Below are 15,927 nucleotides of genomic sequence, written 5' to 3' on the forward strand. Positions count from 1 at the left end.
GATTGGGAAGCTGAGTGGAAATGATGTTGTGTAAAGATAAAAGGGAGCCGTCACCTTCCATTAGGATTTTCCCCAGTAGAATTTGCAACCTCAGAACAATCGAGATTGAGGACTGCCCCAAAGATGAAAGGGTAGCTCATTCCTGTGTATATCCAGTGATCAAATGTTTGACTAGCATATGGGAGAGTCAGAAAATACCGAATTTTCTTTAATAGAGAAATGTGACCTTAAGAAAGAAAAAAGGAGAAAGGAGATTTGATCTTCAGGGTGCTAGGTTTTATTCCTCTTAGTCCCATCTCTCCAATTTGAAGTAGAGAGAAATATAAGGTACAGAAATGGGGTAGGATAAAAAAATGGATTGCTGAGGAACCTAAGATGTTTACATGAAAGAAAAGAAACAAAGAATGAGCATATTTACCAGTGAGTAATGACTGTAGTGGAATGCCTTGGCATTTTCTTAAAATTTTTGTCTTCTCTGCGTGTCTGAGGTGAGACTACACAGTTCCTTGGCTTTTCCTGACCAAAAAGATAGAGCAATGGCCCTACCTATTCAGTTCTTGTATAATCCTGGTAACTTCAGCCCATGTACACGGTATCTTACAGACCAGAGGAATCAACCTCTCCTGCATCCGGACGTGTGTGGTGGTGGCAGAGGAGCGGCCCCGTATTGCCCTCCAACAGTCCTTCTCCAAGCTCTTTAAAGACATCGGTCTGTCCCCTCGGGCTGTCAGCACCACTTTTGGATCAAGAGTCAATGTAGCAATATGTTTACAGGTGATTGTCATGAAATCTTGCTTGGGAACAGATGAAAGGGGAATGTATGGTGCTCTGGGCAGAGGCCTTAAAGACAAACTGCCTGGGGTGAGCCCTAGTTACACTTACTTGCTATGAGACCGTGGGCTTTTTGTGTGGACTATGCTGTGCCTCATTTTGCTCATCTGTAAGAGAGAATAGTATCTTCACAGCACTGTTCTGTAGAATCACTGAGTTACTAGCTGCAACATGCTTGGAGCTTTTTTTGGTATTTGAGCACCATGGGCATGTTTACTCTTAGTAGTTTTATGGTCCACAGCAATGTCCGAAGAAGATTTCTGAGTCCTATTTGAATTTTCTTTTTATCTTACTTTCTGTTTTTCTGTCTTCTCCATATTTTATAACTTTTTTGCAAAGGAAGTATAAATAACCCTGTATTCTCTTCTCCAGCCAGATGACAACTTTGCCATGTTATTCCTGGTGGGTAAATAACAGAAAAGAACTGAGTCTGATTTTATGTAGCTTGGAGACTAATAAGGAAAATATAGGCATGGACAAATATGAGAGTAAAAGAAGGTAGCATACATGGGTGGATACCTTCAGGTCTTCTGTGACCATGGTAAAATGACCTTTAAGTAGTATCATGGTGCTTTAACTTTGGAGCCCAATTGTGGGCCCCTTGTTGTCAGCTTAGGACAGTATTGATTTTGAAAACTCCATGGATGCTGACCTGCTTTGAGTCTAGGGATGAGGACCATCCTCAGCCTGGTAACTTTTAATGCTTCTCTAACCTCTGTGAGAAGGCCCCTGGCCCACTTTCCTGGGGGAGGAAAAGAAAGAAACATGAGGATAAAGCCAGGCCACAAATCTCTTTTAGGTATTGACTGCACCCTACCTCATCTGGTTGAAGAGAGGGTGAGCTTCCAAAATAGAGTTTGCATTTTTCATGTATATGGCTGACTTATCTCTTTCTTGATTTAAAAATATGAAATATAGTCACTTAAATTTTAAATAAACAATGCATTGATTTATTTTTCTTTAGGGAACCTCAGGGCCTGATCCAACTACTGTGTATGTAGATCTGAAATCATTAAGACATGACAGGTACAGTAGATTTATTTTGCTCATTCTCTGTTAGAGTTCCTAAACATAAAAAGTTCTGAGCCTCAAGAAAGCCAGCCTTCTTCCTCATCATTTTGTTTGTATCTTCTAGGGGGATGGAAGAAGGGAGAGAATTCGTTTTTATTAATACCTGATAAAATATATACATATATGTGTATATATTTATAAGAAGAAAATTTTAATTCTCACAGTTGCTGTACTATTCTTTAATATTAAGATATAATACTTAATTCCTTCCTGTGTAAAAGTATCTTATATAAATTAAACCAAAATGGATAGACTCTTTCCTCTGAAAGTTTAAAAATAAAAGATGGGACAGGAAAAAAAAAAAAAGATGGACCGACAAGATAAAGGAGGCAAAGAAGGGTATTTGAAACAACATTTTACCTGAACCCAGCCGTAAAAGCCTTCCTCCTCATCAGCTTACAAGGGAATTTTAGCTGTGTCCCAATGTGAGCACCTGGCACAAGGGCTCTGTGACCCTTTCCCAAGTCCCACTGACTTCACTGTTGTTCACTGGTGTGCCTTTGGCACTGAGCCAGCCTGCATAGGTAGCGCATCTCCCAAGTGCAGTGGTTCTCAGCCTAGGGAGATTTTGCCCTCCAGAGGACATTTGACAGTGTCTGGAGACAGTTTTGGTTATCACAATAAGCAGGTTGCTACTGACATCTAGTGGGTAGAGACTTGGGATGTTGCTAAACATCCTGCAATGCACAGGATAACCCCTCACAAAAAATCGTAACAAAACATTATCTGACCCAAAATGTCAGTAATGCTAAGTTTGAGAACCTGCTGTAACATAAGGCAAATGAGAAGTCTTGGGAAGACACTATATAGATGTAGTAGACATGATGTAGCAATCATTTTTTAAAAGGCTTATATATATAGTAAATATTGTTCTTCTACAGGGTTCGTCTTGTGGAACGGGGTGCCCCTCAGAGTTTGCTCCTCTCAGAGTCTGGAAAGGTAATTTGTTTTGTTAACTGTTGGGAAGGTGGTCTATGTGGAGAAGTGGTTCATTTTAAAGAAACCTGAAGCCATGTAATATATTAGTACCTGGGGCAAGATTTAATTGGAGATAATCCAACAATTTCAAGTGAGCCAATACTTTCACATTCATATGGGTGCATAGATAAGAATATCTATTTGAACTTTCTTAATTTCCATAGATTTTTAAAAACCTAATTGACGCCCTGGTCAGTTTGGCTCAGCAGTTAAAGCGTCAGCCCGTGGACCAGAGAGTCCTGGGTTCGGTTCCCGCTAAGGGCACGTACCTTGGTTGCGGTTTTTCCCCGGTCCTGGTTGAGGCTGTTGGGGGGGCAATCAGTCGATGTGTCTCTCTCTCTCTTCCTCCCTTTCTCCCTCCAGCTCTATCTGAAAATAAAAATGCAAAAATGTCCTCAGGTGAGGATAAAAAAAAAACCCCGACTGACATGTTATTCTTACTTGACAAACCGCAAAATTTCATGTTCATTATATTCAAGGTAGAGAGATGAGCAACACTTAAAAAGAGCCAGTTCTATCTTTATACATGTTACAAGGAGAAAAATAGGGTGGCAGATAGGGGAGGAGTATGGTTTAAGATCAGGGAAGACATACACATATTTATAGTTCAAAGAGAAATCAAAATGGGGAAGAGATTAAAAATATTCTAAAAAACCATAAATACATACATACATACATACACACACACACACACACACACACACACATACACACACACATACATACATACATACATACATACATACATACCTGGCCGGTTTGGCTCCGCGGTTAGAGCATCAGCCTGCGGTCCAGAGAGACCCGGGTTCGGTTCCCGCTAAGGGCGCGTACCTCGGTTGCAGTTTGTCCCCGGGTCTGGTTAGTTGTGCAGGTGGCAGCCACTTGATGTGTCCCTTTCACGTCCATGTTTCTCTTTCTCTCTCTTCCTCTCTCTCCCTCCCACTCTATCTGAACAAAAAATGGAAAAAATGTCTTTGGATGAGGATAAAAAAAAGATATTTTAGAGTAATTATCTGTGGGGATAAGATTTCTTAGATTAGATTGAGGCTTTAAAATGTTCAAGGAGAGATTTAATTATTGTCTTAGTTCATTTGGGTTGCTATAACAGAATAAAAGAGGTTGAGTGGCTTATAAACAACAGAAACTTATTTCTCACAGTTGTGGAGGCTGGGAAGACCAAGATCAAGGCACCAGTAGATTCTAGCAAGGGATTTCTGGTTCATAGATGGCCATCTTGTCACTGTGTCCTCACATGGCAGAAGAGGCGAGGAAAATCTCTGGGTCTCTTTTATAAGTGCACTAATCCCCTTCATGAGGGCTCTGCTATCCTGACTTAGTCATCTCTCAAAGTCATCTCCAATTACCATTACATTGGGGATTGGGTTTTCTAATTCTAACTGGGAACACTGAGTCTATAGCCGTTATTTTTTTAATATAGTTTTATTTTTTAATTGACTTTATTAGGGCGACATTGGTTAATAAAATTATATAGATTTCAGATATACAGTTCTACAGTACATCTTCTATATATTGTGTGTGTGTTTACCACCTGAAGTAGTTTAGCAGTTTTGAACAATTACTGAGGGTGATAGAACTTCAGTATAAGATTTCAAGTTTCTTGTTTTTTTTAATGAATGAATTAATTTTATATTTATTTTTGTTACAGATGGTTCTCTTTTTTCCCCCCACTGATATCCTCCTCCCAATCACCCCCCTACCCCCCCACTTGGCAAGTTTCTTATCCCTTTGAAGAGATTGTGATGATGCCTCAGAATGCCTTCTAGTAATTCTGAAAGGCAGAAGAGAAAATTGGGAAGAAGAAAGGGCTCCTGCCTAACCTATCCAGTGGTAGATCAGCTCCACGGGGAGCTTACTCCACTTTCACTCTTCTGTTTAAACTCTTCAAAGTGGACTTGGGTTGATCTTACCATCTTGTCAAATCTTCATCTGCCTCAGCCAACAGTTGGGTACCTCAAGAACTATATCGCAGTGCCTGGCCCAGACTAGTGGGAATGGTCTTTTCTCTTCCTCCTGCCTCCCTTGAGGTTTTAGATGTATGAGCCCAGATAATAATTGTAGGGTTTTTCAAGTAACTCTAGAAACCCAAGATGAAAAGGGAGGTACAAGAGACAGAATACAGGTAACTAGAGAGGCCCTGAGCCATTCTCTCAGCCAGTACCTGTTTCTTCCTTTTCCCTCCTGAGGGAGATCCTGGGCACTTGAGTGTCTTTCTGTTCTGCTGCAAAACTGCCACCTTCCTCTGTGACTCTTCAGGTCCCTCTAGCTCTAGCACTCACTCCAGACTGGAGTGGAGTCTCTCAAGCAGTCCTTCCCTGCTGCCCTTTTTGCTTTCAGGGGTTTTAGTGCCACCACTACAGTGAACAAGACAGATTGGGGGAAAGGACAGTTACATAGTTAACTTAGTCTATAGATCCTTAATTGTTACCGTTCGGATCTGCAGTTTCTCATCCCTTTGAAGGAAGGTAGACTGGTTGGTTCCCTGGTTTATTCTGAGGCTGAATCTTTTTTTTTTTAAATCCTCTCTTGAGGACATTTTCCATTTTTTGTTCAGATAGAATGAGACGGGGAGAGAGAGAGAAACATCGACGTGAAAGGGACACATCGAGTGGTTGCCTCCCACACAACCCAACCAAGGCTGGGGACAAACTGCAACCGAGGTACGTGCCCTTAGTGGGAACCAAACCCAGGCCTCTCTGGACCACAGGCCAATGCTCTAACCACTGAGCAGAATCAGCCATGGCACTGAGGATGAATTTTAATGTACCTCTGGTCTCCACTGAGGACGATGCTGTGAGCACCATCTCAGTTAGCTCCTGCCTTGTGCATTCCTCGCCTCACTGGAGGGAGGGGAGAGCAGGCAACTGCATTCCCTAGAGGTCATTAGATTTAATTGTGTCTGTGTGTTTTCTGTTTGATTATTAGATTTTACCTGGAGTGAAAGTGGTTATTGTTAATCCCGAGACCAAAGGGCCTGTTGGAGACTCTCACCTTGGAGAGGTATGTATACTTTTCACTTTTACTCTGAAAAGTCAGCAAAGAAAACTTGAGGGTTTATATTCCAGAATTCAGAGAAACTGTGGATTTAGCTTTTCCTCCATTGTGAATTTTCATCTTTTAAAAGAGTTTTAATCTTTCACTGTAAAGCACAAGAATGAAATGGACTGAAGGGGAAGATTGAGACCAGGATGGAGAGAAGATTTAGAACTAGTCCCCCAACTAGAACTAGTCCCAGATTTGTCCACTGATATGCCCTCAACTGAAAAGGAAAATGGGCAAATCTTACCTCTTCCCACCTATTTAAGGAGCCAAAAATACTATGTTTTGAAAATTAATGCAAATTTTAAATTCTGTCCCAAAATGTTTTTAATTTTGTATTAAAATGTTTTTTTTCTTTCATATTTTTAAAAATATTTTCCTTTATTGATTTTTAGAGAGAGGAAGGGAAAGGGAGAGAAAGATAGAAACAGTGATGAGAGAACATCGATTAGCCGCCTCCTACATGCCCCTGCTGGGGATTTGGCCCACAACCTAGGCATGTGCCCTGACCGGGAATTGAACCAGCGACCTCTTGGTGCATGGGTTGATGCTCAACCACTGAGCCATACCAGACGGGCTATTAAAATATTTTAAAGCCTTAAGCCCTGGCCAGTTTGGCTCAGCAGTTAGAGCGTCGGCCTGCGGACCGGAGAGACCCGGGTTCGGTTCCCGCTAAGGGCACGTACTTCGGTTGCAGTTAGTCCCCGGCCCTGGTTGGTCATGCGGGTGGCGACCACTCGATGTGTCCCTTCACGTCGATGTTTCTCTCTCTCTCTCCCTTCCACTCTATCTGTACAAAAAATGGAAAAATAAAAAAATAAAATAAAATAAAATATTTTAAAGCCTTAATTTTTCTTCCCCCAGATCTTTGAGGGACACTAATGTTTTATCCCATAGTTTACTGGGAGGAGTGTTGTAGGTATAGGAGCCAAATGACCTGGACTCTGCCACTTACCAGCTTCTCAATATTGGGCAAGTTACTGAACCTCTATGGGCCGCAGTTTCCTCATCCATCAGTAATAATTGCACCTACCTAGTAGAATTGTGTGATAGTTAAATGCACTAATACCTGTAATCTGTAATGCACATAGAATGGTGCCTGTTGATTTAACACATTAGTGTTACTAACCATTGTTAGCTATTATGTTGTTTACATGGTACATTTAAATACCCTGTCTTGTTTCTTTGAGGGCTCTATACCTGAGTTTCAAAAGCACAGAAATATCCCTTTAAAGCCTTTGCGAGACTCTAGAAGAGGCTGAGAAATGAGCCAGGGAGGCAGTGTCGTGTTGTGTTAAGAGTATAGCCTCTGTCACCCAACCCAAGCTTGGGTGTGAGTCTCCTAGTTTCTACATTTTAGGCGAGTTACTTAGCTCCTTATTTTTTTATTTGTGAAATGGGAATAACAATAGTGTGAACTATATTGTCATGTCATATATGTCAGGAATGAATGAGATAAAGCATATAAACAAAGTACTTACCTCACTGTTCAGCACCTAGTAAACACTTGAAATGTCAGCTGCCTTAATTGTTGCAGTTGTGTTGTTGCTGTTAATTAATGTAAAAATGAGATTAAAAAACAAAAGTCATCTGTTCCAAGAGAATTGAGTTGATACACAATATATGTCCTTGGTGAAATGTGACCAGTGCTCTTTTCTTGTAGATTTGGGTAAACAGTCCCCATACGGCCAGTGGCTATTACACCATCTATGACAGTGAGACTCTTCAAGCTGATCATTTCAACACTCGCCTCAGCTTTGGGGATGCTGCTCAGACACTTTGGGCTCGAACAGGATACCTTGGTTTTGTCCGCCGAACTGAGCTCACAGCGGCCACTGGAGGTACCTCCCACACCAACTCTTCCCCTTTGTCCTACTTTGCATTTCAGCCAGGAGCACTGGCTGGCCTTCCTCAGCCTCTCTTTTGCATTATGGTGTGTATATTCAATTATTTCCTCCTACAACTCTTGAAACCATCTATGAATTCCTTTCATATAAAGTAAGACTTTGCCCCTGAAAAGTACCTAGGAGATAAGCACCCAGGGCCCATCAGCACCCCTGAACTGTGGGTCAGCATGGCTGCAGTCATAGAGGTGTGCCTGATGAGGAGTGAATGGCAGAACACAGACCCTCAGCCCCCCGAACAAGCCCTTGGGACAGGTGTTTCATCTTATAGCTCTCTATTGTCACATACCATTTCGGGAGCAGGAAGAACAGCCCCGATCTCTGACAGAATCAGTGTAGAGGAGCCGCCTGCTGAAGTGCACCTCCTTCCCTTCAGTGTCGCATGTTGAAGACTGCTTGGCAAGGCTCTGGTATAAGCAGTCCCCCCAGTCATCCTCTGCCCAGTTCATTGTCGTGGCTTCACTGTTGTCTGCCTTCAACCTGTTTTCCTGGTGGCATGAATAGCCATTTTATTTTATTTTATTTTTTTATCCTCACCCAAGGACTTTTTTTTTGCATTTATCTTCAGATAGAGTGGGAAAGAGAGAGGGAGGAAGAGAGAGAGAGAAACATCAATGTGAGAGAGACACATTGAGTGGTTGCCACCCACACAACACCAACCAGGACCAGGGACAAACTGCAATCGAGGTACATGCCTTTAGGGGGAACTGAACTGGGCCTCTCTGAACCGTGAGCCAACGCTCTAATAACTGCTGAGCCAAACCAGCCAGGGCTATTTTATTTTACTTTTAAATCCTCACCCAACGATCTTTTTTCCATTGATTTTCAGAAAGTGTGGAAGGGTAGGAGAAAGAGAGAGAAACATTAATGTGAGAAACACATTGATTGGTTGTCTCAAGCACCCGACAAGGGCAGGGATCAAACCTGCAACCCAGGTATGTACCCTTGACTGGGAATAGGACCTGGGATCCTTTGCTCTATAGGCCGATGCTCTAACCACTGAGCAATGCCAGCCAGGGCCTGAATAGCTATTTTAAAATACCTGACTCTAAATATATCATGCACTTCAAGGACTGATACAAATATCTCACGGGATTTTAAAGGCCTGAATCAAGCCTGGCCAGTGTGGCTCAGTGGTTGAGTGTCAACCCATGCACCAAGAGATCGCCAGTTCAGTAACCAGTCAGAGCACATGCCCAGGTTATGGGCCCGATCCCCAGTGGGTGGCATGCAGGAGGCGGCCCATCGATGTTTCTATCTCCCTTTCCCTTCTCTCTCAAATCAATAAAGGGAAAAAATAAATAAATAAAGGCCTGAATTGAGCCACATTATTTCTGCTTAGCTCCTTGCATCTGTTCTATACCAACCAGCTTCCATAGTTTCTCCATATTTTGTGGGGAGCCAAGAACATACTGGAGAAGAGAGAGGCATCTCTTGCCAGCTGCCCTGGTTTTGAAGCCTTCCTCTGCCATTTGCTGTGTGACCTTGAGCCATCATTGAATCTCTTGGTTTCCTACCTGGAAAATGGGAGTTATGATGTTTCCTGCCTTGTGGAAATGATGTGAGATAAAATGATATGATGCCTTTAGGTGTCTAGAGCAGTGCCTGACATACAGAAAGCACGCACTGAATCATTAACTACTGTGTTTCTGTTTTTGTTTTGTAATTACAATCTTTATGAGCTAGCTTTTCTTGTATGATAGGGGAACTCTACTGGACCTCCTCTTCCTTCTCTCCAACAGCTTCTTGTACTTTGTTTTGCTGAATTTTTCAGAAATCTCTCTTTTCCACCCTGGCCATTTTGGCTCAGCAGTTGAGCGTCAGCCTACAGACCAGAGAGTCCTGGGTTCGGTTCCCACTAGGGGCACGTACCACCAAAAAAAAGAAATCTCTCTTTTCCTGAGACTATTGCATTTAGTAGATCTAGCAAAATCATCTCTCTTCTTTAAAATGCAGTGTCTGTATACACATAAACCATGTAGCCTTGTATGTACAGTGTAAGAATAAAATCTTAAAAAATTAAAAGAATGAAATTTCTGCCCTGGCTGGTTAGGCTCAGCGGTTAGAGTGTTGGCCTGTGGACCAGGGAGTCCTAGGTTTGATTCCAGGCAAGGGCATCTATCTCGGTTGCGGTTCGTCCCTGGCCCCAGTTGGGGTCATGCGGGTGGCAACCAATCCATGCGTCTCTCTCACATCCATGTTTCTTTCTCTCTCCCCCTCCCAGTCTGTCTGAAGATAAATGTAAAAGTGTCCTCAAGTGAGGATTTTAAAAAAGAAAGATATTTCTGCCACATCCTAGCCAGATTACAACCCTATTAATAACAGAACTAGTCTCTCCACATTCTCTGATCCTACTCCTTATACCTGGATTCCTTGAAGATGTCAACAGACAATGACACATATTCATTTCTTCTCCATCTCAAATCGTCACTGTCCTCCTTTCTCTCCTCCCTCAGCCATCATTTGGCCAATTCCTACTTACTCTTAACAGCTCAGCCTGGCTTCAGCTATTCTGGGCCTCCCTTGGACCTTTAAGCAGAGCTTGGGGGTTTTCCTCTGTTCCCCTAATGCCTTGTGGACACTCCTACCACTAGGCTTAGGGATGCGTTACAATGGAAAGTGCATTTGTGTGTCTATTTCCCCCAGTAGACAGTAGGTATCTGGAGTAGGAATTGTGTTTTGTCATCTTTGTCTCCCCAGCACTTGGCACACATAATACCTGGTACGTTGTAGTAGCAGCAGCAGCAGCAGTAGTAGTAGTAAATACCAATAATGGCTAATTTTTTTAGCACTTACAATGTTCCAGGAATCATATAAACTACCTTCCATGGATTCTCTCATTTAATCCTCATGACAGTTATGTTTTGTTTTTATAATCCTCACCCAAGGATGTGTTTTTATTGATTTTATTTTTTATTAAAAAATTTTTTTTTCTTTATTGATTTTTTTTTTAGAGATAGAGAAATCAAGAGGGAGAGAGAGAAACATCAATGAGAGAGAACATCAATTGGCTGCCTCCTGCATGCCTCCCACTGGGGATCAGGCCCACACCTGGGTGTGTGCCCTGACTGGGAATCTAACTGGTGACTTTTTGGTGCATGGGATGGTGCTCAACCAACTGAGCCACACTGGCCAGGGCACAGCCATGTTTTTAATCTTGTTTCACAGAGGGGGAATCAAGACTCAGAGACTTGAGTATTTGCCCAAAGTTCCTCAGCTAGTGAGTGATGGAACCAGATGACATGGCAGGCAATCTGAACCCTGTGCTCTTAACTCCAGAATAGTGTGTTGTACTTAAAATGTGTCTGATGAACCATATTATCTTTTTCTTTTATGCCAGAGCGTCATGACGCATTATATGTGGTGGGAGCTCTGGATGAAACACTGGAGCTGAGAGGATTACGATACCACCCAATTGATATTGAGACCTCAGTGTCTCGGATCCACAGAAGCATTGCTGAATGGTAAATCTCTCCCCGACCCTGCCCCCACAGAATAGGCTTCCCACCTCAGCTGTAGTATCAAGTAAAACTGATCTAAGTAGTTAACTGTCTGCACCAAATACCACCTACAGACATAGAATTCAGGGGGCCTAAGAATAAACAGACTGACTTTTGTCTTGGTGTGCCATCTGTTGTGGCAGATGAAGCAATGGAGACCCTCAGACAGGCTCTGAGGAACCATTGCAGAGCTGAGTCCTCTTAACATTGGAAGAGATCTAACTGGTCATCTGCCTCTAGAAAGTCGGTGTAGAATGGTAGACAGAACCATGACTTTAAAGTCAAAAGACCCAGCCTACAGGCCTCACTCTCCTACTTAAGCTACTTTCCTCATCTGAAAAATACTTTCTTTGTCACTTCCTGATTATTGGGAGGATCCAATGAGAATGTGCTTGTAAATTGTTAAATGGTAAGTAGATGAAAAGGATTATTTTATCTGATCTAATTTCCTTCTCAGTGTAGGCAATCCTCCTTCATTCTCCCTGATAAGGGATCAGCCAACCTCACATTGACTTAAAACTCCTTAATATTAAAACCTTGTAGTTTTGTGTGTTTTTTTACATTTTTTTTCTTTATTGATTTTAGAGAGAAAGTGAGAGGGAGAGAGAGAGAAAGAAACATCAGTGAGAGAGAACATTGATTGGCTGCCTCCTGCATGCCCCCCAGTGGGGATCAGGCCCACAACCTGGGCATATGCCCTGAATGGGAATTGAACCAGTGACCTCTTAGTGCATGGGTCGACCGACGCTCAACTGAGCCACACCGACAGGGCAACCTCGTAGTTTTTTTGTTTTTTTTTAAATATTACCTTTTTTATTTATTTATTTTTATTTTTTTTTCCTGTACTGATTTGAGAGAGGAAGTAAGAGGGAGAGAGAGAAACATCGACGTGAGAGAGACACATTGAGTGGGTGCCACCCACATGACCCCAACCGGGGCTGGGGGCAAACTGCAACCGAGGTACGTGCCCCTAGCGGAAACCGAACCCGGGACTCTCTGGTCCGCAGGCCAACGCTGTAACCGCTGAGCCAAACAGGCCAGGGTAACCTTGTTGTTTTTTTATGTTGGCTTTTATTCTGGATTCTTGACGATACAGAATCCATCCAATTTTTTCCTACATATTTGTCAATGCCCTTAGTTGATTTTTTGTTTGTTTGTTTGTTTTTTGTTAACCCTCAGCTGAGGATATTTTTCCATTGATTTTAGATAGAGTGGAAGGGGAGGGAGGGAGGGAGAGAGAGAAAAACATTGATGTTAGAGAGACACGTCGATTGGTTGCCTCCCACATGACCCTGACCAGGGTTAGGGATTGAACCTGCAACCCAGGTACGTGCCCTTGACTGGAATTGAACCCAAGACACTTTGGTCCATGGTCTGATGCTCTAACCACTGAGCAAACAAGCCAGGACTGTTTTTCCCCTTGCTAAAAAGCCACAGTTTTTTTAATGGTTGCTCATGCTTTCCAGATGCTTCTTTGTCTAAAAATGTTCTCACTTTGGTCAGTTTCTCCCCAGACCTGACTAATGCCGGTGAGGTATAAGAAAACGCAGAGAGCCCTGGCCAGTTTGGCTCAGCGGTTAAAGCGTCGGCCTGCGGTCCAGAGAGACCTGGGTTCGGTTCCCGCTAAGGGCACGTACTTCGGTTGCAGTTTGTCCCCGGTCCTGGTTGGTCGTGCGGGTGGCAGCCACTCGATGTGTCCCTTCACGTCGATGTTTCTCTCTCTCTCTCCTTCCTCTCTCTCCCTCCCACTCTATCCGTACAAAAAATGGAAAAATATCCTCGGGTGAGGATTAAAAAAAAAAAAAAAAGAAAGAAAACGCAGAGAAGCTGGATGCCATGGGTAACCCTCTAATTTTAAACATTTGACTTTTTCTTTTTGCATTTATCTTCAGATAGAGCTGGAGGGAGAGTCAGAAACATCGATGCAAGAGACACACATCAATTGGTTGCCACCCACACGACCCCAACCAGGGCCGGGGATAAACTGCAACCGAGATATATGTCTTTAGCGATAACTGAACTCAGGACTCTCTGGTCCACAAGCCGTCGCTCTAACCACTGAGCAAACTGGCCAGGGTTGTTTTTAATTTTTTAAAATTAATTTTAGAGAGACAGAGGGAGAGGGAAACATCTGTTTGTTGTTCTACTTATGTATGCATTAATTGATTTCTTCTTATATGTACCCTGACCAGGGATCAAACCCGCAAACCTTGACATATCAGGATGAGCAATGCTCTAACTAACTGAGCTACCAGCCTGGCTGATATTCGACTTTTAATGCAATCAAATATTGTGTGTGTGTTTTTTTTAATGATTGGGCTCTGTTTGTTAAAGCAGCTTAATACTGTATATCACAAGTCAGGTCATACCCTCTAACCCAGCCATCCCACTCAATGTAAGGCAACTTACTACCTCATGGCACTTTTATGGCATAATAGAACAGACACTGATGTGGGGGCCTAAGCTCAGATGAGGCCAGGTTGACTCCTTTTCTGTTGGGTATAAGAATATTATCTTGCCCAGCTGGTGTGGCTTAGTGGATTGAGTGTCATCCCATGGACTGAGAAGTCCTGGTTTGATTCCCGGTCAGGACACATGCTTGGGTTGCGTGCTTGATCCCCAGCGATCGATGTTTCTCACATTGATGTTTCTCTCTCTCTCTCCCTTCTTCTAACTCTAAAAAATAAAAATAAAAAATCAATAAAAACATTTTTTAAAAAAGAATATTATCCTAAGTCAAAGTTCTTACGTTGCAAATAACAGAAACTCTTTTCAAAAAAACTTAAGCAAAAGAGACAGTTAATGGAAAGTATACTTGGCTATCTCAGAGGTTCCTAAATGTTTCCTGACTGACTCTGGTTTTCCAGAAAGGTAGAAGTGAGGTCATCAGGAACTACTGTCCTCTTATTTGCTAGAGCCATGTGGGCATCTACTTATTCTTTCTCTTCTCCCTGAAGAGCCATTCTCTATGATTCTCTGAACACTGGCTACCCCAGAACTTTCAAGTCCACATGTCCTCAGTTCAAGTAACAAGCTAACAACTTTCTTTTTTTTTTTTTTTTTTTTTTTTAAATCCTCCTCACCAGAGGACATTTTTCCATTTTTTGTTCAGGTAGAGCGGGAGGGAGAGAGAGGAACAGAGAGAGAGAGAGGAACATCGACGTGAAAGGGACACATCGAGTGGCTGCCACCCACACGACCGACCAGGGCCGGGGATAAACTGCAACTAAGGTATGCGCCCTTAGCGGGAACCGAACCCGGGTCTCTCTGGACCGCAGGCCCACGCTCTAACCGCTGAGCCAAACCAGCCAGGGCACAAGCTAACAACTTTCAATCCCAATTCCAAACTCCCAAGAGATTTTGGATGGCTCAGCTAATCAGCTGTAATCTTAGGGGCAAGGTTATATATTATAGACAGACGTGGCTACTAAGAGAGAAGGCAGTTCTCAGGAGAATGGGGATAAGTCTTGGGTAAATACTGTAAAAGATGACTGATAAATATAATGGCATGTTAACTATATGTCATTGAAATTTCAGTGCCGTGTTCACGTGGACCAACTTGCTTGTGGTGGTTGTGGAACTGTGCGGCTCTGAACAGGAAGCCCTAGATCTGGTTCCTTTAGTGACAAATGTGGTCCTGGAGGAGCATTACCTCATCGTTGGCGTCGTGGTTGTGGTGGACCCAGGTGTTATCCCCATCAACTCCAGAGGAGAGAAGCAAAGGATGCACCTCCGTGACAGCTTCCTAGCTGATCAGTTAGACCCCATCTATGTGGCTTATAACATGTAAGCAGCCTTGTGGAGATTACAGGGGGCCATCCTGAAAAACCACAAGGACCAAAGACTGGTGACTTAGAAGCAAGCCTTCAAATGATGTGAAATAAGCTGAGATGGCTACATTATATCCTTCATCTCATCCTGTGGGATTCTGCAATCACACAACACAGAAAAGGGGAATTCTATGGTGGCAAATGAAAAAAATGTTAACAGTCATGAGCTTTGACATAGCGTGAGTAGCACGTTACTAAAGCAATTACATGCATGTTGCATATTTTTCATCTGTTGTATATACTTGTATTTTTATCTAATGCCATTTTAGAATTTTGTAAGGGAGTTTAATGGATTCACATAACAGGGGTAATCTGAGTTACCCAGTTCCCCACTCTGTACTGTATTTTGCCTTTTACCATAGCTAGACATTCTGCGGGTTTTGTTAACATAGAGCTACTCATCTTACTTTCAGTTGACTCATAAGCAAATTGGATAACTCTGAATATGAAAATTATATATATAATTCTTGACTATAAAACATTTTGACCATTGTTTCAAACATGTAAATAAGAATACACATAATTTAGTTTAAAAAATGAAGAATTGGCTTGTATAGTTATAACAACCAAAGTAGAAACATTGCTACTTTGAGAGAATTTCAGATATTCTCTTTATGCCATGTAGATGAATAGGTAACTAAAAAATGCAAATTGTTTGCAGGTTTCGCTGCACATTGTACTATGTCTCTATTGGCTGGTGTATTTTATAAACTAAAGCTGCCTATGTTTGTTTTTAAAGCTTGCATTCCCAGAATC

At 42.4% G+C, this 15,927-nt stretch overlaps 1 protein-coding gene across 2 annotated transcripts in view; it reads left to right on the forward strand.

Moving 5' to 3' along the window:
* Positions 1-15,399, forward strand: part of DIP2B (disco interacting protein 2 homolog B) — a 251,696-nt gene extending 236,297 nt beyond the window's left edge. For both annotated transcript variants that reach the window (XM_036251047.1, XM_036251048.1), the window contains 7 exons: positions 604-774; positions 1,796-1,857; positions 2,784-2,841; positions 5,824-5,898; positions 7,601-7,778; positions 11,182-11,305; positions 14,879-15,399. In XM_036251047.1, the coding sequence (XP_036106940.1) occupies positions 604-774; positions 1,796-1,857; positions 2,784-2,841; positions 5,824-5,898; positions 7,601-7,778; positions 11,182-11,305; positions 14,879-15,131 (921 nt within the window). In that variant the 3' untranslated portion in view covers positions 15,132-15,399. The remainder of the gene's footprint in view (positions 1-603; positions 775-1,795; positions 1,858-2,783; positions 2,842-5,823; positions 5,899-7,600; positions 7,779-11,181; positions 11,306-14,878) is intronic.
* The last annotated feature ends 528 nt before the right edge of the window (positions 15,400-15,927 follow it).

The sequence above is a fragment of the Molossus molossus genome, unplaced genomic scaffold (assembly GCF_014108415.1).
Source record: "Molossus molossus isolate mMolMol1 unplaced genomic scaffold, mMolMol1.p scaffold_m16_p_10, whole genome shotgun sequence".
In the NCBI taxonomy this organism is placed as follows: Eukaryota; Metazoa; Chordata; class Mammalia; order Chiroptera; family Molossidae; genus Molossus; species Molossus molossus.